At 47.0% G+C, this 26921-nt stretch overlaps 2 protein-coding genes across 5 annotated transcripts; one reads left to right on the forward strand and one right to left on the reverse strand.

The window, feature by feature from the left end:
• On the forward strand, positions 1-11052 carry kat2b (K(lysine) acetyltransferase 2B). The gene is given in 19 exon segments (XM_028990563.1): positions 1-407; positions 950-991; positions 993-1086; positions 1188-1333; positions 1444-1530; positions 1629-1810; positions 1905-2096; positions 3445-3542; positions 3616-3738; positions 5209-5345; positions 6498-6706; positions 8385-8511; positions 8581-8691; positions 8771-8914; positions 9009-9123; positions 9710-9740; positions 9832-9895; positions 10391-10475; positions 10553-11052. Coding segments are annotated over 19 exon segments (2382 nt in total). The 5' UTR covers positions 1-206; the 3' UTR covers positions 10747-11052.
• LOC114796474 (uncharacterized) lies at positions 11051-26542 on the reverse strand. 4 transcript variants are annotated; one of them, XM_028990560.1, is made up of 36 exons: positions 26394-26542; positions 23935-24003; positions 21895-21919; positions 21781-21798; positions 21586-21648; positions 18713-18849; positions 18476-18589; positions 18225-18282; positions 18097-18138; positions 17477-17545; positions 17257-17399; positions 17049-17174; positions 16907-16964; positions 16743-16826; positions 16559-16666; positions 16447-16478; positions 16239-16307; positions 16124-16148; positions 16020-16031; positions 15854-15919; positions 15631-15770; positions 15039-15158; positions 14893-14950; positions 14486-14530; positions 14335-14397; positions 14121-14260; positions 13933-14040; positions 13737-13794; positions 13558-13626; positions 13160-13459; positions 12986-13066; positions 12739-12804; positions 12521-12654; positions 11749-11874; positions 11538-11595; positions 11051-11438 (listed from the first exon to the last, which is right to left on the reverse strand). In XM_028990560.1, the coding sequence occupies exons 1-36, from the start codon at positions 26412-26414 to the stop codon at positions 11287-11289; spliced, it is 3057 nt and encodes a 1018-aa protein (XP_028846393.1). In that variant the 5' UTR covers positions 26415-26542; the 3' UTR covers positions 11051-11286. The 4 variants fall into 4 exon arrangements, 2 of the variants coding, with proteins under 2 accessions (XP_028846393.1, XP_028846394.1); XR_003750737.1 differs by having other exon boundaries at positions 11420-11438; positions 11714-11874; XR_003750738.1 differs by lacking the exons at positions 11051-11438; positions 11538-11595; positions 11749-11874 and having other exon boundaries at positions 12579-12654; positions 13153-13459.
• Positions 26543-26921: the final 379 nt, after the last annotated feature.

Raw genomic sequence — 26921 nt, forward strand, 5'->3', positions numbered from 1 at the left:
ACCGGGTGATGGTGCTTGTGGCCCCAGCCCGCCGCTCGGTCCCTCCTGACCTTGAGATTGCTGCCCGCTGAAGGTCGGCGGCTCATCAGCGCCCCCCGGCGGCGCAGGCGCAGCAGCGTCGGATGAGCGGAGCGCGGGGATGAGCGCCATGTCTGCGTCCCGCCGCTGACGAGGGGAAACGCCGACGCCTCGCCCGGGTCTCCGGGATGTCGGACGGCGCGGGGGTCCCGCAGGGCTCCCCGGCTCTGGGCGCGGCCGGTCTGGCCCCGGCGGCGCCCGGGTCCGGCGGAAGCGAGAGCTCCGGCGCCGCGCTCGGGTCGGCGCGGATCGCGGTGAAGAAGGCGCAGCTGCGCTCCGCCCCGCGGCCGAAGAAGCTGGAGAAGCTCGGGGTCTACTCGTCCTGCAAGGTCCGTCCGCCTCGTTCCGGTCCGCTTCCGGGGTTCGGGGGGGGGGCGCGGTCGTTCTCTGACGGGATCAGCTGATCTCGTGGAGTCGCGCGCGAACACGTCAACAACAACAATAACAACAATAACAACAACAACAACACGGGGCGGCCTGTGTGTGTGTGTGTGTGTGTGTGTGTGTTGTGACAGGCTGACAGCTGGGAGGGGGCGGGGTTTGTTGTTGCTCCTGTGCGCGCTCCCGCGGTCGGTTGTTGTTGTAGTGCGCGTGCAGTTGAAGTTTACTGTTATGGTTCATGGTGGATCTTCTTCTTCTTATTATTATTAGTAATATTACTATTGAACATTTCAAACCCAAAACCCAACGATTTGTACTTTTTTTTGAGAGTGTTGGGGTGTGTTTGTGAGTGTTGGGGTGGGTGTGTTTGGGTGTGAGTGTTTTTGTACTTTTCTGCCTCTCTGTGATTGAACTGCGCTGCGGGTAAAATTGTCCTTTGACTGCTGATTGGTTGGCTGCACCACAGCGTGTGATTGGCTCTTCTTCTCAGGCTGAAGGTTGCAAATGCAACGGCTGGAAGAGTCAGAACCCGCCCCCCACTCCACCCCCCTCCCACGCCTCCTCGAGCCGACCAGGCAGCGGCGGTGAACCTCCTGGAGCCCTGCAGGAGCTGTAGCCACGCCCTGAGTAAGTTGTGCTGGGGCCGGGCGGTGGGTGTGGTTAGTGGGCGTGGTTAGTGGGCGCGGGTCGCGGTCAGCCGTTTGATTGGACCGCGTCTGATCGGCTAGGCAATCACGTGATTCACCTGGAGAACGTGGCGGAGGACGAGGTGGACCGGCTGCTGGGCATCGCGCTGGACGTGGATCACCTCTACACCTGCGTCCACAAGGAGGAGGACCCCGACACCAAGCAGGTGTACTTCTCCCTCTTCAAGGTGAACACACACACACACGCACACACGTCCTCCCGTTCCACCTGTCCTCCTCAACCTCCCAGAGTCCTCTCTTGGGTCCTGGTTCCTGCAATTCTGTGTGTGTGTTGTAGCTTCTGAAGAAAAGTATCCTGCAAATGGGCATGCCGGTGGTGGAGGCGCTGGAGAGTCCGCCTTTCGAGAAGCCCAGCATAGAACAGGTACTCACACACACACACACACACACACACACAGATATTCATTAAATGAATTTAAAACAAGTGGAATACTAATGTGTGTGTGTGTGTGTGTGTTTCAGGGTGTTAATAACTTTGTTCAGTATAAATTCAGTCACCTTCCATTGAAGGAGTGGCAGACGATCGTGGAACTCGCCAAGATGTTCCTGAAGCAGATCAACTTCTGGCAGCTGGAGACGCCGTCGCAGCGGAAGCAGCGCGCGGCCGGCGACGACGCAGCCGGGTACAAGGTCAACTACACCAGGTAGCCCCGCCCAGCCCGCGCCACACCCGCGTTACCTGGGACACGGAGGAGACGGCGGTGACGGATGACGTGTGTGTGTGTGTGTGTGTTACAGGTGGTTGTGTTACTGTTACGTACCACAGTTCTGTGACAGTCTCCCGCGATACGAAGCCACGCTGGTGTTCGGTCGGACGCTGCTGCGCTCCGTCTTCACCGTCATGCGGAAGCAGCTGCTGCAGCAAGCCAGACAGGAGAAGGAGAAACTTCCCGCCGAGAAACGTACACTCATCCTCACACACTTCCCAAAGTACGACAACACACACACACACACACACACTTCCCAAAGTACGACAACACACACACACACACACACTTCCCAAAGTACGACAACACACACACACACACACACTTCCCAACGTACACACACACACACACACACACACACACACACATCCTCACACACTTCCCAAAGTACGACAACACACACACACACACACTTCCCAAAGTACGACAACACACACACACACACACACTTCCCAAAGTACGACAACACACACACACACATCCTTACACACTTCCCAACGTACAACACACACACACACACACACACACACTTCCCAAAGTACGACAACACACACACACACATCCTTACACACTTCCCAACGTACAACAACACACACACACACACACACACTTCCCAAAGTACGACAACACACACACACACACACACACTTCCCAAAGTACGACAACACACACACACACATATCCTCACACACTTCCAAAGTACGACAACACACACACACACATCCTTACACACTTCCCAACGTACAACACACACACACACACACACACTTCCCAAAGTACGACAACACACACACACATCCTTACACACTTCCCAAAGTACGACAACACACACACACACACACACACACTTCCCAAAGTACGACAACACACACACACACACACACACACACTTCCCAAAGTACGACAACACACACACACATATCCTCACACACTTCCCAAAGTACGACAACACACACACACACACATCCTTACACACTTCCCAACGTACAACACACACACACACACACACTTCCCAAAGTACGACAACACACACACACATCCTTACACACTTCCCAACGTACAACACACACACACACACACACACACACACACACACACTTCCCAAAGTACAACACACACACACTTCCCAAAGTACGACAACACACACACACATATCCTCACACACTTCCCAAAGTACAAACAACACACACACACACACACACACCACACACACACAGACACTGTGGTAGTGCAGCCTAGTGGGTAAACACACTCGCCTATGAACCAGAAGACCCGTTCGAATCCCGCTTACTACCATTGTGTCCCTGAGCAAGACACTTAACCCTGAGTGTCTCCAGGGGGACTGTCCCTGTAACTACTGATTGTAAGTCGCTCTGGATAAGGGCGTCTGATAAATGCCCTTGTGTATCACATGTGACAATCACTTCACTTTAAATGCTGTAAATGTAAATGTAATCCTCACAACACTTCCCAAAGTACAACAACACACACACACACACACATCCTCACACACTTACCAACATGTCCATAATTTTACAAGTTTTCTTTGTGTGTTTGTGTGTGTGTGTCAGATTCCTCTCCATGTTAGAAGAGGAGGTGTACAGTAATAACTCACCCATCTGGAGTGAGGATTTTCTTGCTGGTTCCTCTGGTGGCCAAGTGCCCACAGGTAACACCAACCACAGACCACACAGACAACAACAGGACCACACAGGTATCAACCCAGATGTCTCTGTGTGCAGTGATCAGTGCGCCCCCGGTGGCCAGATCCGTGTATTACAACAGCAGCCCCAGCCCTGTGGAGTCAGTTGGGGGCGGGGCCAGTCCAGCCAGAAGACCAGCCTCAACAGTGGAGAGAAGCCCAGGTACTGTGTACATATGTTTGTGTGTGTATTAGTGTAGTGTTGTAGTCAAGACTGCCTAAAGTGAGACCAAGATACTGCCGAGACTTAAGGGTACAGAGACCAAGACGCACTAAGCGAGACCAGGTCCAAGGCTTGTCCAGACCATTTTATCAGACCTTGTCAAGGGAAGGAGATGGGACGTACCAGAAAGATGTTCATATTAAGTCTCTCGGGTAAGCTGTGAGTATGGAGATGGACATTTGGCTCTCAAATCTTCGCTGACACTCTTACATACATCTTCTTCTAGCAAGAAGAAAATGGGGGGCAGTGGTGGCCTAGCGTTTAAGGAAGCAGTCCAGTAATCAGAAGGTTGCCGGTTCGAATCTCAATCCGCCAAGGTGCCACTGAGCAAAGCACCGTCCCCACACACTGCTCCCCGGGCGCCTGTCATGGCTGCCCACTGTTCACTAAGGGTGATGGGTTAAATGCAGAGGACAAATTTCACTGTGCGCACCGTGTGCTGTGCTGCTGTGTATCACATGGGACAAGCACTTCACTTTTTTTTTTTTTTTTTGTCAAAAGAACTTTTGTAAGACAGTGCTGGATCTACAGTTATTGACTTAACAAAGGTAGCGTACAGAGATAAAGCTAAAATGATTTGCTCTAAATCAATTTACATCTCAAAAAAACTAAAATACACACATAATGACGGAGAGGACTCAGCCAATCACGTTTTATTTTTTATTTTGGAACATCATACAATGAAATTATTGCTGCTCTTGCACATAGACCTGGTATTGTAATCAGCCAGACTGGTTTTCTGTGCATGCTGACGGAAGGACGGACACAGACTCGGGTTGTGTCATTGATCTTTGTCCAGGAAAATTTACAGGCTCCAGTGAAAATTTCACGGGAGACAGTAAACCTCAAAGGGACCTAATTATTCATGTGACAAGTTAAAACCTTTTGCCGTGTGTATTAATTGGTGTATTGATGGCTTCTTGTGAAAAATTATTTGTCTGAATTCCCACAAAACAAGCAGTGACCCAAGAGTTGTTGAACTATATTATTTTATAGAAATATTAAATAACGGTCCTAAACCTGTGCCCACAGACTGTGGTACTTGTGCGCGCAGGATCATTTTATAGAGTTCTGAGCAGCAATACAATATTGTTCTGCACATGTAGACTTTTACTTGTAGGAGATATAAGGGACATAAGGGGTTACATAGTACATTTACAGCATTTACCAGATGCCCTTATCCAGAGCGATGTACAATCAGTAGTTACAGGGACAGTCCCCCCTGGAGACACTTAGGGTTAAGTGTTCTGTCGTGTTTCACAATGCCAATGAATCACTTCCACCATTGTTGTAGCTATTTAAAAATGTATTTTGTGTATTTAAAAAATAAATATATATATTTTTATTATGAAAGTGTTTCCTTGGATTATATGTTGTGGCAAAGTTGAATATATATGCGTGTGTGTCTAGGTGCTGAGAAACGGAAGCTCGTTGACTCCTTGTCTGATGACAATAAACGTGTTCGTGTCATTGGCGACATTCCTATGGAGCTCATCAATGAGGTCATGGCCACCATCACAGACCCTGCGGCCATATTGGGACCAGAGGTACACACACGTTTACACCTGGGGTAGTGGTGGCCTAGCGGTTAAGGATGCGGCCCGGTATTCAGAAGGTTGCCGGTTCGAATCCTGATCCGCCGAGGTGCCACTGAGCAAAGCACCGTCCCCACACACTGCTCCCCGGGCGCCTGTCACGGCTGCCCACTGCTCACTCAGGGTGATGGGTTAAATGCAGAGGACACATTTCACTGTGTGCACCGTGTGCTGTGCTGCTGTGTATCACATGTGACAATCAGTCAAAGCTAGGCGGAGCTTAGGTGTGGACCTCCTCCCACCGCAGCAGCCTAAAAGAGCCACACACACAAACAAGAGGGAAAGACACAGTTGTCTGGTTGTCATTATTTGGTTGCTCGGATCCATGCACTTTTCCAACTCGCTGCCTGATTAATCCCTCCCGCTGCCAGGCGCTACTGTCACCAGACAATCATTTACGGCATTTACCAGACGCAACTTACAATCAGTAGTAACAGGGACAGTCCCCCCCTGGAGACACTCAGGGTTAAGTGTCTTGCTCAGGGACACAATGGTAGTAAGCGGGATTTGAACCTGGGACTTCTGGTTCATAGGCGAGTGTGTTACCCACTAGGCTACTACCACTACCATCACTGATCGCCACCTCACCTGTCAGTGGTGCTGATGTTGCGGCTGGTGTGTGTGTGTAAACATACACGCAGGGGATAGTGTGTATATGTGTGTGAGTAGGTTTGGGTGTGAATGTACAACACTGTGCAAAAATCTATACAAACCAGCGAAAACAAAACCACTGTTTGTTGAAATGCGTTACTGTATTAGTTTACCTTAACAAAGAACCCCTGTATGGCAAACATTGATTAAAAATTGATTTACTTAAAGAGTTTATTGCAGAATTTCCTTATTTTCATAAAATAGTGGCATGGTGTGTGTAGAGAAAGAGACTCTGAGCAGCAAGACAATATTGTTCTGCATCTGTAGACTTTGGGAGAGTTGGGAGAGACCGACACCCAGTTCATCAGAACATCAACATACATGTTTCCCTACCTGAACAATTACACTGTTGCTGCTGGGAATATGAACATGTGTTTCACTACTGCACAGTACTGTATGTGTATTGATGTGTATGTGTGTGTGTGTGTGTGTGTGTGTGTGTGTGTATTTCAGACGTCTCTCCTGACGGCGCACTCGGCCCGTGACGAGGCGGCTCGGTTGGAGGAGTGCCGCGGTGTGATTGAGTTCCACGTCATCGGGAACTCGCTTAGCCAGAAGCCCAATAAGAAAATCCTGATGTGGCTGGTGGGGCTGCAGAACGTTTTCTCCCACCAGCTGCCCCGCATGCCCAAAGAGTACATCACACGACTGGTCTTCGACCCGTACGTCACCACGGCAACCACCCATCTACCACAAAGCACACTACCACACAGACCAACATGTCATATCACTATACACAGCATATCACGTCACATCACAACACACAGCATATCACAATACATCACATAACCACACACAATACATCACAACACGTCACATCACAACACACAGCATATCTCAGCACGTCACATCACTACACACAGCATATCACAATACATCCCATAACCACACACAATACATCACAACACGTCACATCACAACACACAGCATATCTCAGCACGTCACATCACTACACACAGCATATCACAATACATCCCATAACCACACACAATACATCACAACACGTCACATCACAACACACAGCATATCACGTCACATCACATCACAACACACAGCATATCACAACACGTCAGCACACACAGCATATCTCAGCATGTCACATCACTACACACAGCATATCACAACACGTCACATCACAACACATCACCACACACACAGCATATCTCAGCACGTCAGCACACACAGCATATCTCAGCACGTCACATCACCACACACAGCATATCACAACACATCACCACACACAGCATATCACAACACATCACCACACACAGCATATCTCAGCACGTCACATCACAACACACAGCATATCACAACACATCACATCACAACACACAACATATCACATCACATCACAACACACAGCATATCACAAAACGTCAGCACACACAGCATATCTCAGCATGTCACATCACTACACACAGCATATCACAACACGTCACATCACAACACATCACCACACACAGCATATCTCAGCACGTCAGCACACACAGCATATCTCAGCACGTCACATCACCACACACAGCATATCACAACACATCACCACACACAGCATATCTCAGCACGTCACATTACAACACACAGCATATCACAACACATCACCACACACAGCATATCACAACACATCACCACACACAGCATATCTCAGCACGTCACATCACGACACACAGCATATCTCAACACATCACATCAAAACACACAGCATATCTCAACACATCACATCACAACACACAGCATATCTCAACACATCACATCACAACACACAGCATATCACAACACATCACATCACAACACACAGCATATCTCAGCACTTCACATCACAACACACAGCATATCTCAGCACGTCACATCACAACACACAGCATATCACAACACGTCACATCACAACACACAGCATATCACAACACGTCACATCACCACACACAGCATATCACAACACATCACATCACAACACACAGCATATCACAACACGTCACATCACAACACACAGCATATCACAACACGTCACATCACCACACACAGCATATCACAACACATCACATCACAACACACAGCATATCACAACACGTCACATCACCACACACAGCATATCACAACACGTCACATCACCACACACAGCATATCACAACACATCACATCACAACACACAGCATATCACAACACGTCACATCACCACACACAGCATATCACAACACGTCACATCACAACACACAGCATATCACAACACGTCACATCACCACACACAGCATATCACAACACATCACATCACAACACACAGCATATCACAACACAGCCAAAAAAATCATGATAAAATATCACAACCATGTCACTTATTGTGTGCAGGAAACACAAGACTTTGTCACTTATTAAAGATGGACGTGTGATTGGTGGAATCTGTTTCCGGATGTTTCCATCTCAGGGCTTCACTGAGATCGTTTTCTGCGCAGTTACGTCCAATGAGCAGGTCAAGGTATTGGAGACCGGAACGTTCCTCTGCCTTCGCCTTGCCCCACCCCCTCACACTGTGTCTGTGCCGCAGGGCTACGGGACGCATCTGATGAACCACCTGAAGGAGTACCACATCAAACACGACATCCTAAACTTCCTCACCTACGCTGATGAGTACGCCATCGGCTACTTCAAAAAGCAGGTTCTCCCTCTTCCCTGGCTTCCTGACTGTGTGTGTGTGTGTAGTTGGTGTGTGTTGATAGTACCTGTGTGTTCCTCAGGGGTTCTCCAAAGACATCAAAGTGCCCCGTGTGAAGTACGTCGGTTACATTAAAGATTACGAAGGGGCGACACTGATGGGCTGTGAGCTCAACCCCAGCATCCCGTACACGGAGTTCTCAATCATCATCAAGAAGCAGAAGGAGGTGTGTGTGTGTGTGTGTACGTGTGTGTGTCTGTGTGTCCGTGTGTGTATTCTATGTCGAATCTCACATGCTCCACTGCGTCTCTCTCTCTCAGATCATCAAGAAGCTGATTGAGAGGAAACAGTCTCAGATCCGCAAGGTCTATCCAGGCCTCACCTGTTTCAAAGAAGGAGTCCGGCAGATTCCGATTGAGAGCATTCCTGGCATCCGTACGTCCAACACACACACACACACACACACACACACACACACACACACACACACATAGCAGGTGAGACATGACAAGACAAGTAAAAAGTGTGAATGAGGTGGAGAGGTTTACAGTCTGGCTGTGGTAAAAAGTGTTCCAGTTCTTGGCCAACATTGATTATCAAACAAGACAGCAGGCAGCTTGGTTTCTTTAATATTATCTTAATATAAGACACTAATGTCACTTAATATAAGACACTAAAAACTGTAACTCATTTGCACACCTTCACCCTACCAGTTACACATATTTTATGTTAAAGACGTAAAAGTGTAATACTTGGTTATGTTTGCAATATTTGCATATTGGTTCACTGTTTACTTGCAACATTTGCAATACTGTGGCCTGTAGCAGTTGCAGAAAGCATTTCACTGCACATCATACCGTGTATGACTGTGTATGTGACAAATAAAATTTTGAATTTGACACTGAGAAGCCATTTGATGTACTTTATTATGGGTAATATTCATAAAATCGTGCGTCCTTTCGTCAGAGTTCAGTAAAGGCGTGTGTGTGTTTGAGACTTAACCGTCCTGCCTTCTTTACAGGAGAAACAGGCTGGAAACCTGTCGGAAAAGGGTGAGTTTCACGTCTTTATACGCATGTGTGTGTGTGTGTGTGCGTGTGTGTGTGTTAAGTGATATCAATATCTCTTGTTTTTCTAACCCAGGAAGGAGTTAAAGGACCCAGAGCAGCTCTACGCCACATTTAAGAGCATCCTGCAGCAAGTCAAGGTCGGACAGACACACGCACATTCAGGGAAAAATGATCTAAACCCCTGCTGGTATTGGAAGTTTGCCCACTGATAAACGTATAATTAGCAGTAGTATAATTTCAGCGGCAGGATTATTTGAACAGGGGGATATGCAATATTTAGCATTTTTCTTAATTTTTGGTTTGACAAGTTGACCTTGGTCTCATCATTTTCACTTACGCCTTTGTTTTCAGCGGTTTAGACACTTAATGTCTTAGATATGTTTTAGATATTTTTAGTCGTCAAATTTATAAGCTGCAAACTAACTACTTTGCATAGTATCTCATATAAACTGTCTCATATAAACTGTGACTTAATTTTATGAGATTCTGAACATGCAGCATTTTTCTTTTTTACAAATTTGTTGGATTTACTTCCAGTAAAAAAGACTGGAACAAATCTTTCCCTTTTAAAAGAACCAAGTATCTCAGCACAGGAGAGATTCCCGTGGTTCACGGTTTGCGATTTCCCCCAGTCTCACCAGAGCGCATGGCCGTTCATGGAGCCGGTGAAGAAGTCAGAGGCGCCGGGGTATTACCAGGTCATCCGCTTTCCCATGGGTACGAAACACGCCAATTCGCACACAAAACACCCACGTCAGCTCGGCGGGCTCTTACTACTCCGTTTTGGTGTGTAGATCTGAAGACCATGAGCGAACGTTTGAAGAGCCAGTACTACACGACCCGGAAGCTCTTCATGGCCGACATGCAGCGCATCTTCACCAACTGCCGCGAGTACAACCCCCCCGAGAGCGAGTACTACCGCTGCGCCAACCTGCTGGAGAAGTTCTTCTACAGCAAGATCAAGGAGGCGGGGCTAATAGATAAATAAATACTGGCCCTGGGACTTCGCCGTCTCCGTCTGTTGGACGGATTTCTGTCTTTCTATCTTTTTTCTTTTTTTGTAAGCTGATGCAGCAGCAAGAACTCGACTTTTCCAGCAATTAGAACTCTGAGTTCTGAGGCCAGCACACCAAACTGTACAGAGTGTGTGTGTGATTGTGTGTGTGAGAACGTATGAGAAGTCTTAATTTATTTTGGTCTGGGTACAGGAGGACGCCGCATTTTCTAACCTCCTCTTTCTACTCCTGCGCCTTCCCTGGTTTTATAGAACAAATAAAACAATAAACCACAAGCAGCACCCACGACCCTTTATTATTCGACACCAGAAAACCATTCATTAAAAGCAAAAACGCAGCAGGAGGCACAATGAGAAGCAGAATGATGACGGAAGATGAAAACTAATCATTCTTCAACAAAAGAAATCATAAAAGAAAGTTCTGGACGGATTTTTTTTTTTATGTGGATGAAGAAGTTCCAGGCCCCAGTGGCCAGCAGGATTCATGTCATGTCAGATGCCGACCTGACGTCATCAGACCTTCTGGCGCTTGGCCTCTGCATCGTGTGGCGAGGCTGACCGCTTCACGCCAGCACTGGACGCTGCCAACTGCTGCTGACCGGTGCCCGATTCTGACGGTGACTCCTGATACTGATCCTTACAAATCCTCTGTAAGAAATTAAGAGCTGACACACACACACACACACACACACTGTAAAACTTTCTGTCCAAAGATAGCCGGTAGTGATTGTGTTCATGTGTTTTATCATACCAGAAGCACTCACCTTCAGAGAACCTGGCCCGGCCCACATACTCGTACAAGTCCCGCTCAAGCTTGAGAACCTGCAAATACAAGAACGTGGTAAAGGAAACACACAACACACACACGCTAGACTGTCTGTGATAAGGGTAGGGAGTGAAAATGTGTGTGTGAAGTTAACGAAGAGCTGAAAGAACCTACATCCTCTTCAGCGACCTCTGACCCGGACCCTATACCTGAGCATCCAGCCAGCCCTCTTCCAGTCGCGCCAGTCTCCTGGCCAGATCCTGCAGCTCGGCATCAGTCAGCAGCTGACTGGTTCTCCTCTGCCACACCTCCAGCTGAACTGGGTACTGAGAGATCTGTCAAAAGCCACGCCCCCCGTATACATTTACATTTACAGCATTTACCAGACGCCCTTATCCAGAGCGACTTACAATCAGTAGTTACAGGGACAGTCTCCTCAGGGTTGAGTGTCTTGCTTAGTGTCTTGCTCAGGGTCACAATGGTAGTAAGTGGTATTTGAACCTGGGTCTTCTGGTTCATAGGTGTTACCCACTAGGCTTCTACCATCCCCAGTATATGAATAAACGTATACGACGTTTATTCATAACAGTAACAATAATGAAAAACACAGTGAGTAAATGAACAAACGTGTTACTGATTTACTTAGGCCCCGTCCATGCGGAGACGTTGTTTCAGAACGGCTATTTTCTCTTTTCCGCAAAAGAGAAAATGCTGACGTATTAGCCCAACCTCCAACCTGACCTATAACCCCCCCTGGTTGTGCAATTACCAGAAATCCTGTCTACGACGCACATTTCTAATGGAAAGACGAGGCGAGAACAACAACGTGTTTAACTTGCCGCAAAAGAGAACTAGACGACAACATGTCAGACAACGCAGGTGTTTTAGAAACCAACAACCTGTTTTAGAGAAAAGCATGTGGGCGGGGCCTTAATATGTAGTGGGGGAGGGGCGGAGCTTACGCAACAAACTTCTACTCACAATGCAGAGGTATTGGTGGCGCTGGCTGGTCATGTGACTGATTATGTTCTTACTGGTCACCATCTCTTCACAGGTGAGGCACAGGAACAGCGTGGGCCGAGACACACACCGGCACTCTACAACACACCCCAAACCTTCCACACAAAACACACACACAGTTATACAAATACACACACTGCATCCTGTCTCCATCACTCACACACACATCTACCACTGACCAATGACCGGCTCACTGTGCCTCCACAGTCTGATGAAGGTGGACAGGTGACTCCGTCCTGACTGACCTGTCAACCAATCAGGACAAAGTTGGTCAGTGTACATGGACTCCACATTTCCATCGTCACACCTGACCATCATTTCCTTTATGACCACAGGGGCTTCAACATTAGATGTGAGTGTAAGATGAATTGTGTGTGTGTGTGTGTGTCATAACTTTTTTTAACGTCAGCGCTCTGGGCTCCATACCATAGGTGGGAGGGGCAAAGTCAATGGAGAAGTTCTTGTCATCAGGGTGGGGCTTCATTTTAGGTTCTGAAGTGGTCTGAACTAAAAGGTGAGAGAAACAGTGTTGTGAGTATTGTGCAGAGTGGAAACAGAGTGAAGCTGCATACGTCTAGATGCCAATATCTAACCTCTGACCTGACACCTGCTGAATTGGTTGGGTTGTCCTGCTGTATGAAGGTGAGGATGTGGCTGGTGCGGGTGTAGCTGGAGAAGCAGTGGCTGAAGGGGTTGTGACCTCTGACCTCTCAGGCGGTATGATATCTGTGTTGGAAGTGTCAGTTTTGGGAGCCTCATCTGGCTCAGCTTCTTGGACCTTACGTCCTGATAAGTTGGTTGATGTGTTCATGACTGATGTGCTCACAGCAGCTGATTGGCTGATTGGTTGACTCTCGGATTTGGGAGGAACTGGAATCTGATGTTTAACTTGGTCAAAAACTGAAGATCAAGCGATACAAATTATAATACACACACACACACACTGACAATTAGCTTCAATAAGGTATGTGTATGTGCACTCGTAGAAAGTCACCCACCCAGTTTTCCCCCCGGAACAAAACGTGGCAACAGATTCTTCTGCGTACGCTTCTGTAATAGATGGAAAGCTGTGTACACACACACACACACACACACACACACACACACACACAGTAAAATATCAATCAGATCCCTTACAGGCCTGACTGTCTACAGACACACATACACAATCGCTTACCGCCATAATAATCCTGGTGGTCCACTTCACAAAAGTCTGACTGGTTCAATTTTATTTCCTTCAAAAGAATAGAAATGAGATGATGTATGTTCAGCTGTAATGTAAGCTTATTCTCGGTGTTGTGCACTATAAATAGCACATAATTGTTCCACCACGCGACTGAAATGCATGCTGGGACTGGTTCAGTGTGACCCACCTGCGGCTGTCCTGATGTGTCCAGACTCTCAGCCTGACGGGCCAGAGCCATGAGAACTACGCCCTTCTTCATAGTAACAGAGTCTATTGACCCACAATGGGTTTTATTCTGAAGAGCAAATAAAATCCCATCATGCACTACAGCATCCAATAAGACAAAAAAAAAACACAAAAGATTTTTACACTCACCAGGTATCGGGTCACGTGTCGGAAGCTGAGGGTGTGGCTGACAGCACTGCTTTCCGGAACTTTAATCCTGCACATGACACAGAGGAACGCTGACCTGACAGGAGCTCCATCAGTGTAGAAACACACCAGGTACTGCAGACCTGTGGAGGCAGAGGAAAGAGTCTGGCACACGCACGCTGACACACACACACACACACAAAGCAATGACACTCACCAAGCAGAGGATACTTCCTGTTGGAGGCTTTCAGGTAGCCCTGCAATGTCTGCCATTTGTCTACTGTAGACACACACCCCCAATACAGCACGTCTAACAAAAATTTATATATATAAAAAAATATATATACACACACATGTTGGGATCTGACCGTTGTAACAGCCTTTCAACTCAACAGAAGACAACTTCTTCTTGGCTGAGGAGTGAAAGAGGGACAATTCTTAGACAAACCAACGCGCACACACACAAAACACACATACACACACAGTGAAGTGAAGTGATTGTCACATGTGATACACAGGCAGTGGTGGCCTAGCGGTTAAGGAAGGGGCCCCGTAATCAGAAGGTTGCCGGTTCGAATCCCGATCCGCCAAGGTGCCACTGAGCAAAGCACCGTCCCCACACACTGCTCCCCGGGCGCCTGTCATGGCCGCCCACTGCTCACTGAGGGTGATGGGTTAAATGCAGAGGACAAATTTCACTGTGTGCACCATGTGCTGTGCTGCAGTGTATCACATGTGACAACCACTTCACTTCACACAGTCTTGTTCACCCTACCTTCTTCATATGACAGCCCGGTCAGCTCTTCATACAGCTCCCCAGAGATGTCACACACCTGAGGGAGAGCGAGCGAGAGAGAGAGATGTACATGGACGCGTGATAGTGTGTGTGTGTGTGTGTGCAAGAATGAAGGTGTCTGCTACCTGAAGCTGTTGCCTAGTCTGCTTCTTCTCTTCCTTCGCAGCAAAGACTCTCAGGTCAGGTATGTATTTACCTTTAGAGAGAAGCCAAGCAAATGGAAGTGCATCTGGCTGGTAGTGGGCCTGAACACACACACACACACACACACACACACACACACACACACAAAGCTGTCAGTGAATCTTGTGCGACTATTTTGTTTTGTCCCACAAGCGCGTGCGTGAAGTTTACAGTAACGGTGCCGTGTTTAAATCCTTCATGTTAGAATGAGCAGAGTCCCACAAAGATCTATTCCTGGCCCCCAACATGTGACAGAAATAACGATCACAGTACAAGGTGGTGCAGTGGGTAGCGACAGTGGCCTCCAAGGTTGTGAGTTTGAATCCCAGAGTGGGCGGAGTTTGCATGTTCTCCCTGTGTTGGTTTCCTCCAGTTTCACCCAAAGGAATGTACGCTAGGAGGGCTGGCAACTCTCCTCGTACGTGGTGAGAGTGTGAGTGGGCAAGACCCCGCCCCGCACCCAATGTCCCGGGATGGGTTCTGGCAGCCGGTGCCAGGTTATGGAAACGAGGGAGACAGACACAAGCCCCTCACCAGTACGTTGAAGTAGTGATTGGAGGAGTGGAAGTGTGCAGGGACTACAGCAGAGTCACATATTATCTGGCAGGCATGGCAGAGGTATAGAGGCGGGGCTGAGTAGTTCCGAGTCACACACACAGTCACCAGGTTCAGACCTACACAAACACACACACAGTCAGAAGAATTCACACAACTCTCTCTGACGAACACACACACACACACGCGCACAGTGTCTCACCAATGAGTGGCTCCTGACGCGTTTTGGATTTGAGCATTGTGTAGAGAACAATATCTCCAACTTGGGCTAAAACACACACACACACACGCACTCCATAAATAGCAACACAAACACACTAGGCAATGCAGTAAATTGAAAGTGTATGTTTGTCCCTTTTTCCACTCACCAACAAATTCTCCTGCAGGGAGGGGAAAGTTGAGATTAGAAGACAGAAACACGGAGAAACACACACACACACACACACACACACACACACACACACATACATACCCGGCCCCCACTGTTTGGTGTAATTCTGAAATAAAGAGCATAAATCTCATAAGAACCACTGCTCACATTCAGCCACGCCCACGTCAACCACACCTCAGAGAGCAACTCCTCCCACCTTGGTGTGCCACTTTTTCCACAGGTGGGTCTTGTAGTGCTTGATGAAGCTGAAAAGGCTCCCACAGGTCTGCAGAGAGACAGGAGACAATCAGGAGGTCGAGTTTACACAGCCGAGACCAACACACACACACACACACACCACACACAGCAGTACTGATGGACCAGGGATTTTTTTTACATGTGTATGTTTGTGCGTGTGTCCTCACCAAACAGCATATACCGCAGGAAGATGCATCATCTGCAAAACAGATTCATCTCAAATTCAGGTTCTGTTCTCCAATACAGGCATACATACATGGTACACACACACACACACACCTTTCTTATCCACAGTGGACTCCTTGCAGGAGTTTGAGGGCTTCGTTTCTATAGAAACACATGGCTCATTTGGTGGGTCTGAGGTGGTGGCTGCTGGGAGGGTGAGGGCTGAAAAGCAGTTAAAGCGTTTGTCTCTGTCTGTCTGTCTGTTAGTGTGTGTGTGTGTGTGTGTGTGTGTGTTTACCAACAAGCTTTTCTTTGGGTGTCAGTGCAGGTTTCAGGTCACACTGGTTCTGTTCTTTCCATACGGACTCCAGTCTGTTGAGGGCTACACACGTAAACACAAAGATGAAGATGAAATGTGATGTTTATGATGATGATTATTCAGGTTAAAGGTCAGGTCCTCACCGTCTCTGTAGGAGGAGGCATGGACCTCGGTGAACAACTGCAGGTCCAGAGGGATGACCTGTGGAGACGGGAGCTTCTCATTCATCTCAGCATCTTACACGTTATGAAGTGGCGCTCTGGCGCGAGGGGCGGGGCTTCTCACCTTAACAGTCCCTGAAGGCCGGAGTGACTGCGCCTGGTTGGCCAGGCACAGCATCTTTATGCCAAATAATTTGTTGTACGAAGTGTAGTTACACTTGTTCTCCACAGATTCCGGGTGTGCGACATTCTGCAACGCACACACACACACACACACACAAAAATCAAGCACTGCAGTGACTGACAGACAGACAGGTGAGGTCGACGCTCACCAGGTACCAGTAGAGGTGCTCGAAGCTCAGTGTGTGCGCAAGGGCGTGGCTGGAAGATAACTTCCTGCTGCACAGCAGACAAAGGAAGCCCCGCCTACCGTGTCCCGTGTCCCTGCATTCGTACTGAAGCAGGAAATCCAGTCCTGCAGAGAACAAAATATGAGATTTAAAAAAAAAAAAAAAAAACATCCCACCAAGACACAACAACAAACAAACTGACCAACAAGTGGGTGTGTCCTGTCAGGGTCAGACACGTACTGCTGGATGCCCCGCCTCTCCGGCGCACTGTCTACAACACGAAAAACACATTCCACGCACCCTTATCCAGTGGAGTTTACAATCATTTTAGCAGCGGTGGGATTCTGTAACATGTTTTTCATTTTCAAAAAAAAAAAAAAAAAAAAAAAAAAAGACACCCGATATTCAAATCTGCTGCATATGGAAAAATATTCCATTCAGATTACGACATTCATAATGGCACACATGATTATTTTCTGTCTCAACACCAGTGTTTCTGTCTCACTTCCTTTTGGTCTTTCTGGCTCCCTTCCTGTCTCACTTGGTGTTTGTCCCTCTGTCTCACTTGGTGTTTGTCCCTCTGTCTCACTTGGTGTTTGTCCCTCTGTCTCACTTGGTGTTTGTCCCTCTGTCTCACTTGGTGTTTGTCCCTCTGTCTCACTTGGTGTTTGTCCCTCTGTCTCACTTCGTGTTTGTCCCGCTGTCTCACTTCGTGTTTGTCCCGCTGTCTCACTTCGTGTTTGTCCCGCTGTCTCACTTCGTGTTTGTCCCGCTGTCTCACTTCCTATCTGCTTATTTCTGTTATAGAAGCAGAACTCTGACCGTTCAGATTGGCCTTCAGCTCTCCTGACACCACCTGCAACACTGAGAGAAAAAAAAAAGAATTCAGAACTCAAACTCTCTCTCTTTCACACACACACACACACACACACACACACACACACACACACCTTTGGAATATGGGTGTTTGGAGAGCTCTTTGAACAATTTATCCGGAAGGTGAAGAATCTGCAGGAAAATAATCAACAATCATAAATCATCAAGGCTCCAGCTCAATCCGGCTGTACTACAACACAACAAAAGCTCACACACACATATCATAATACAAATCTTTTGCACTCTACAGTATCTGTGTGAGTGTGTGTGTAAGGAAGTGTACGTAAAGGAGGGTGTATGAGTGTTTTTTTTTTAACACACACACCTGCAGCACTCTGCTCCCGGTGCAGCTGCTCTCTCTCTCCGCTGCAGGCTGCAGCCAGATGACCGTATCCATGGAGATCCAGCTGAAGTTCAGTCGCTCAGGGTCAGTATAGGCCTGAAAATGGAAGGTGGTCAAGTGACCTTTCCAGTGGGCTCTAACTTTATAAATCAGGCACTGGTGAGGATGTGTGGGAGTTAAAAGTTCTGTTTAATGACCTCCACCATCATCACAACTCACAAAGTAGCTGAAGATGTGCTGAGCTGAGTGTAGGTGAGCAGTGGCTGCAGTTTCTGGAACCTTCTCCTCACACACATGGCACAGATAAAACATACCCTTGACCTTCAGACACAAACACAGCGTCAGCAGGTTGGGACCTGTCCAAAACACACACAGACACACACACACACACAGAGAAAAAAACCCTGTTATAACACAAGGTTATAACACAGTAAGGCAATTATCAATAATTAGCATACCCTCCGCTGAAAAAGTGTTTCAAGCATTTCCTGCTGGTGGATCAAAACCAGGTTAAACCAAAAAGACTAAACAGGAACAAAAGTAGGCAATTTATTAAAAAAAATGCGTTTAGGTTGATTGAAAAGAAAGGCCACTCAAACCCTGAGGTTTACAGGACAAGTGGCAGATCCCCCAAAATCGTGTTATAAAATTGGCCTAGTAGTGCATCAAATATGCAGCCTTCAGAGGTGGAAGGAAGCTGTATTGTTGGTCCTGGACGGTCCGGACGGATGATTTCCAACATTACTGGCATGAAGAAGGCCCACCTCCCTCCTCCCATCCTCACTTTGTCCTACCGAGGGACCATTCAGAGTGTTCTCAGCTGCTACAACACTGTCTGGTACGGGAACTGCACTGTCGCCGAGCAGAAGGCCCTGCAGCGGATAGTGAAGACAGCAGAGCACATCATCGGGGTTCCACTTCCACCCATCTCCCAGCTCTATGAGAAACACCTCATCTGCTGAGCTCGGAACGTAATGTGTGAAACATTATTTCACTACACGGTATACAGGGAGTGCAGAATTATTAGGCAAATGAGTATTTTGTCCACATCATCCTCTTCATGCATGTTGTCTTACTCCAAGCTGTATAGGCTCGAAAGCCTACAACCAATTAAGCATATTAGGTGATGTGCATCTCTGTAATGAGAAGGGGTGTGGTCTAATGACATCAAGACCCTATATCAGGTGTGCATAATTATTAGGCAACTTCCTTTCCTTTGGCAAAATGGTTTAAAAGAAGGACTTGACAGGCTCAGAAAAGTCAAAAATAGTGAGATATCTTGCAGAGGGATTGCAAAGCTTCTGAAGCGTGATCATCAAGCATTTCATTCAAAATAGTCAACAGGGTCGCAAGAAGCGTGTGGAAAAACCAAGGCGCAAAATAACTGCCCATTAACTGAGAAAAGTCAAGCGTCCAGCTGCCAAGATGCCACTTGCCACCAGTTTGGCCATATTTCAGAGCTGCAACATCACTGGAGTGCCCAAAAGCACAAGGTGTGCAATACTCAGAGACATGGCCAAGTTAAGAAAGGCTGAAAGACGACCACCACTGAACAAGCCCGTGGCTGGATTGGTAAAGGGCAGAGAGCTCCAGTCCGACTCAGACGGCAAGGTGGAGGTGGAGTACTGGTTTGGGCTGGTATCATCAAAGATGAGCTTGTGGGGCCTTTTCGGGTTGAGGATGGAGTCAAGCTCAACTCCCAGTCCTACTGACAGTTTCTGGAAGACACCTTCTTCAAGCAGTGGTACAGAAAGAAGTCTGCATCCTTCAAGAAAAACATGATTTTCATGCAGGACAATGCTCAATCACACGCGTCCAAGTACTCCACAGCGTGGCTGGCAAGAAAGGGTATAAAATAAGAAAAACTAATGACATGGCCTCCTTGTTCCCCTGATCTGAACCCCATTGAGAACCTGTGGTCCATCATCAAATGTGAGATTTACAAGGAGGGAAAACAGTACACCTCTCTGAACAGTGTCTGGGAGGCTGTGGTTGCTGCTGCACGCAATGTTGATGGTGAACAGATCAAAACACTGACAGAATCCATGGATGGCAGGCTTTTGAGAGTCCTTGCAAATAAAGGTGGCTATATTGGTCGCTGATTTGTTTTTGTTTTGTTTTTGAATGTCAGAAATGTATATTTGTGAATGTGGAGATGTTATATTGGTTTCACTGGTAAAAATAAATCATTGAAATGGGTATATATTTGTTTTTTGTTAAGTTGCCTAATAATTATGCACAGTAACAGTCACCTGCACACACAGATATCCCCCTAAAATAGCTAAAAATAAAAACAAACTAAAAACTACTTCCAAAAACATTCAGCTTTGATATTAATGAGTTTTTTGGGTTCATTGAGAACATGGTTGTTCAATAATAAATTATTCCTCAAAAATACAACTTGCCTAATAATTCTGCACTCCCTGTACTTTGTTGCACTGAAAATAAACCATTCTTGAAGAGGAGATTCCACCAGAGACAGTAGAGGAGGATCATCATGGTCTGGGGAGTGTTCTCCTTGGTGCTGCATGTTGTGGAGGGGTGTAAGATGGCGGCTGGCTGGGGCAGTGGTGGCCTAGCGGGTAAGGAAGCAGACCCGTAATCGGAACGTAGTGGGTTCGAATTCCAAACCACCAAGGCGCCACTGAAGTCCCCTTGATGAAGGTACCTTCCCCACACTATGCTGCGATGATGTGTGTGGTGTAATTTAACAAGTTCACTAAGATGTAGAGACGTTGTCATGGTCACGACAACAACCGCCTGATGAAGGAGCTCTTCCACGATAATCTTTTAGACCATCCTGTGTGTTCCCCTGAATGTGTGGGGATGGGTGGTATGGCACATTTTATGTGTGAGGTACCACAGAAAATGAATACGCAACACATATAAAGGAATATTGGAGGTCACCACATTTTACTGTAACGATTTTTTACCATATAGGGCAAGGAAATGTAAATTTTGAATATAGTGTTCCGCTATGATTTCATTTTATTGCTTTCCTGTATATTTTGTATTTAAAAAAAAATAAAACATATTTAAAACTAAAACAAATATGCTATCTTCACGTTACATTACATGCGCCAACACCTTACCTAAAACAGGGTTCTTGTCATTGCAGTTCAGGCTAGTCAGAGAACTGATGTGGGGAAAATTAACTGCAGAATGAAAAACACACACACACACACACACACACACACACACACACACACACACACACACACAGAGTGTTAACATTGCCCAAAACTTTCACAGAACACAGAACATTTGCACTGTGATGTGTGCTTTACCGTTAGCGCAGCAAACATCTGAGAATGAAAAAGAGAGAAAACCATTTGAATTATATTTTGTAATTAAAACACACACAAACATCACTCTCCCTCAAACACACACACGCAAACTACCTGTCTGAAACCGCAGAGACAAGACCTGTTCAAACAAACAAAAAAAATGAATCACTGTGTGTGTCTCTGTGCGAGAGAGCAAGTGAATGTGTGTGTGAATGAGATTATTGTATATTTTTGGGCCTTCTGTGCAGCCTGTGCGAAGTCATAGAGTTATAAGTGAACTTTATAAGCTTAAGTAAGTAGTAAACAATTCATGGCGGCTGGGAACGTCCCTGAGAGGTTCAGATCGTAGATGTGGCCAAACTCAGCTGGACATTTGAAGCCAGAAGGCGATTTATGATGGCCGAATACACACACAATTTGACTTCTATTGGATCAGACTTCATGTTGGCTGAGGGAATGCCGATGAATAAGATATTAGTTGTGTACACATGTAATGTGCACTACATGTATGCATGTTGTATTTATAAGCACCATTATACAATTCATTATAGTTATGTAGGGTTATTTTTCCAAAATTAAATTTTTTCCTAAATTCCGGTTTAGTTCTTCTAAATTCCACGTTTTCTGTCATAAACTTAAATATTCTACTAAAAACTGATTATGGCTGATGTTCTGGTCACTTTTGAACGCTGGTGGTGCTTTCACTCTGGTGGTAGCATGAGACGGAGTCTACATCCCACACAAGTGGCTCAGGTAGTGCAGCTCATCCAGGATGGAACATCAATGCAACCTGTGGCAAGAAGGTTTGCTGTGTCTGTCAGCGTAGTGTCCAGAGCATGGAGGCGCCACCAGGAGACAGGCCAGCACATCAGGCGACGTGGAGGAGGCTGTAGGAGGGCAACAACCCAGCAGCAGGACGCTACCTCCACCTTTATACAAGGAGGAACCGGAGGAGCGCTGCCAGAGCCTGCAAAATGACCTCCAGCAGGCCACAGATGTGTATGTGGTGGTCAGACTCCATGATGGTGGTATGAGGGCCCTACATCCACATGTGGGGGTCGTGCTTACAGCCCAACACCGTGCAGCATATTTGGCATTTCGCCACTGGCGCCCTGTTCTCTTCACAGACGAAAGCAGGTTCACACCGAGCACATGTGACAGACGTGACCGAGACGCCGTGGAAAACGTTCTGCCGCCTGCAACGTCCCCCAGCACGACCGGTTTGGCAGTGGGTTAGTAATGGTGTGCACTGACTGCCATTAGGTACCAAGATGAGATCCTCAGACCCCTTGTGAGACCATATGCTGGTGTGCTTGGCCCTGGGTTCCTCTTAATACAAGACAATGCTGGACCTCATGTGGCTGGAGCGTCAGTAGTCCGAAGGCATCACTGCTATGGACTGCCCGCCCGTTCCCCAGACCTGAATCCAACAGAGGACATCTGGGACGTCATGCCTCGCTCCATCAACCAGTGGCACGTTGCACCACAGACTGTCCAGGAGTTGGCGGGTGCTTCTGTCCAGGTCTGGGAGGAGATCCCTCAGGAGACCATCCGCCACCTCATCAGGAGCATGTCCAGGCGTTGTAGGGAGGTCATACAGGAAAGTGGAGGCCACACACACTACTGAGCCTAGTTTTGACTTGTTTTAGGGACATTACAGCAAAGTTGGATCAGACTGTAGTCTGTTTTTCCACTTTAAGTTGGAATGTGAATGCAAATCCAGACCTTCACGGGTTGGTAAATTTGATTTCCATCGATAATTTTTATGTAAAGAACAAATTATTCAATAAGAATATTTGATTAATTCATTCCTAGGATGCCTTATTTTTGTGTTATATTTATGAATTGAATGCCTTTTAAAGACGTAAGCGCACACACGCATGCACACAGATGGTCCGCCTTACATGGACACAGATGGGGCTCGTCTCAAGCCCGTCCATTTCTCATCACTTCCAATACATACATTTTTGGGAGAAGGTCTTCTACTCCCTAGCAGTAGAAACGTATGGGAAGGGGACATAAATCCAAGGACAACTGTCAAGCACATTTTAATTAAACCATTCATGCAGAAGAACATTTTGAATGAATCTGCAACTTCCTCAATGATGGCTGTCGACAGTGTGTGTGTGTGTGTGTGTGTGTGTGTGTTTTTACCTGTTGGTGTTTTTTACCACGCACATGTTCCTTGTACTTTGAAAAAGTGCTGAAGTTCTCAGTGCAGTTCTACAGAGGAGAACCAGGGGAGCAGGTGAGTCACAGAACAGCATGTTGGAAAATGTATATAAGTTATCATGCAATTACCATTTTTGACATGTATATCTAACATGTATTAAACTGTATTAAGCTTTGGATTACGCAAACTATATTAATCTCTTGGACGAGAAACTGCGGGCCAAAGGATGTTTTGCAGGACAGTTTGCAGGACAGAGTGACCGCGACCTGATAAGAGGAGGCCTGCAGCTGTGACCTTGGCAACTGTGGAGCGGCTATCAAGAAATAAGCCTACATGCAGAAGATAATTATTAGCTTATATGGTGTGATCCTATGGTAAAATGGACGGCCCCGAACTAAATGAGAAGAGAGCAAGCGGCTGAGACCGCAGAGCGGGTGGAGGCCTGATGTAATGCGCGTCTCTGGCTGCTCCCCTCGCGAGTAAGAACTTAACTCTCTCCTGGGTCTTTCTTCTCAGTGTTAATAAATGTCAGAACGGGTATGGACCTGACACCGCACACGGTTCTAACCACAACAGCTGCAGAACTAACACTTCACCAGAACGCCGCACGTTCCACCCAGAACCGCATCCGCCTGCGCCATCACCCCGCACGTTCCACCCAGAACCCCACCCGCCTGCGCCATCACCCCACATGTTCCACCCAGAACCCAGAACCATTACACCCAGAACCGCACCCGCCTGCGCCATCACCCCGCACGTTCCACCCAGAACCGCACCCCCCCGAGCAATCACCCTGCACGTTCCACCCAGAACCGCACCCCCCCCCGAGCAATCACCCTGCACGTTCCACCCAGATCCCAGACACAGAACCATTACCCGGCACATTCCACCCAGAACAATCACCCGCACCCGCCTGGGCCATCACCCTACACATTCCACTAAGAACCATCACCTGCACATTCCACACACATCTAAAGCTACTGTTGCATTTCTGAAGAAGAACAGGGTGAAGGTGAATGGCCAAGTATGTCTGATCTGAACCCAATCAAACACCTGTGGGGAATTCTGAAGCGGCAAGTTGAGCATCACTCTCCATCCAGCATCCAGGCTCTAAAAGAGGTTATTCTTGAAGAATGGAAAAAGATAGATGTTGCAATATGTTGCCAACTTGTTCATTCCACACCAAGAACACATGGACATACAAAATACTAGATGTAGTAGTTTTTGTTGTGGTGTGGATTCATTTATGCTTCAACCAATTTTGGTAAAACAGAAGATTTTGTGATTAAGCTAAATTATTAACTTTAATTTCATGTTATGGAGTTAAATGTTCAATAAAACCATAAAACCCAGCCTTGTGAAATTTCTGGACATTGCTCTTTTGTTCATTGAGCTACTGATTAAATTCATTTTAAAGGGGGTGTATTCATTTATGCTGAGCACTGTATGTGTGTGTGTTTTGTATTTCAATGTATTTGAGTGGTAGTGGCCTAGTGGGTAACACACTCGCCTATGAACCAGAAGACCCAGGTTCAAATCCCACTTACAACCATTGTGTCCCTGAGCAAGACACTTAACCCTAAGTTGCTTGTAGAAATATACTGCTTTGACATATGTTACTTTGCTAAAGACTGGTAAAACATCTGTTATCAGATGGCGTGAAGGAACAAGTGACTCACTCAAAGAGGAAGTGGAACATATCACTCTAAGAGGAAGTGAAACATAACACCCGCACCCGACCGTGTTAAAACTGTCAACTATGCACCTTGTGGTTTCGCCCTGCTGAAGTGGTTATCTGCCCCTGCCAGAAGACAGCATGAACAAGCAGAAGACCCCACCCCAAAAGACTTTGTTTGTCATTACCTATAAAAGAGCTGAGCATGCACTGAAACATCGGAATCTGTACACAGAGTGCTGGTGCATGTCTTCTGTGAACATTAAAGATTCCCCCTTCTGCGCAGACTGAGTTTTGAGTCTTCATTCTTTCTCAGCCTTGAACAATGAATCCTCCAACAAAGAACCTGGGTTGAAGGACCCGCGGAGAAGACCAATAATCTCACAAATTTATTCCTTCATGCTCCAGGGGGGGACTGTCCCTGTCACTACTGATTGTAAGTCGCTCTGGATAAGGGCGTCTGGTAAATGCTGTAAATGTAAATGTATATATATGCGTGGTGTATGTTGGTGTGTAGATTTAATTATTTTGCACACGCTTTTATCCAAAGCGACATACAAGAGGAAGACACCAGCACATACTCTGGGTTCTGGTATATAAACGCACACACTCACGTGTGTAAAAATGCGTGTGTGGGTCTTGTATTTGTGTGCGTGGTGTATGTTGTGTGTTGGTGTGTATATAAACGCACACACTCATGTGTGTAAACGCGTGTGTGAAAACATGGAAAAGTTTCTCAAACTTTCCCTGCGCTGCGCTACTCACCCGACACGCGAACTGCAACATCCTGTTTCCGGTCCCCCAGAGCCGCGCGGCTGACACAAATAAAATCGTTAGAATTAAAGAAGAAGCAAAAAAAACACGAGAAGCGCGGCAGAGACGCGCGGCCGACGGAATAAAAGTAATAACGGCGTTCCGCGCAGAGCGTTCGGACGCGAACAAGCACTCCGCGCTCTGATTGGTCACCGTCTAAAAAGGGCGGGCGCAACCCTTCAAGACGCTCTCCGATTGGCCATCGTAGAGAGGGCGGGCGCAACCTCAAAAGACGCGCTCCGATTGGGCGCGCTAGGACGCGTCCCCTGCCGGGATTAAAACGAAACGGTAACAATTCCGCTGAATAAAGAGCGACGGCAAAGACAGAATGAAAATAGAACTAAGAGAGTAACAGTTCATGTGCAGTTCACGTTAATAATCATGTCGGGAAAGTTCTACTGATGATCATGTACAGTAAACATATTCTATATCAGATTCTTCAGCCCTGGTCTACATGTGTGTTCACTGATTTGGCAGGAA

The sequence above is a fragment of the Denticeps clupeoides genome, chromosome 9 (genome assembly GCF_900700375.1).
Source record: "Denticeps clupeoides chromosome 9, fDenClu1.1, whole genome shotgun sequence".
NCBI classification, from domain to species: domain Eukaryota; kingdom Metazoa; phylum Chordata; class Actinopteri; order Clupeiformes; family Denticipitidae; genus Denticeps; species Denticeps clupeoides.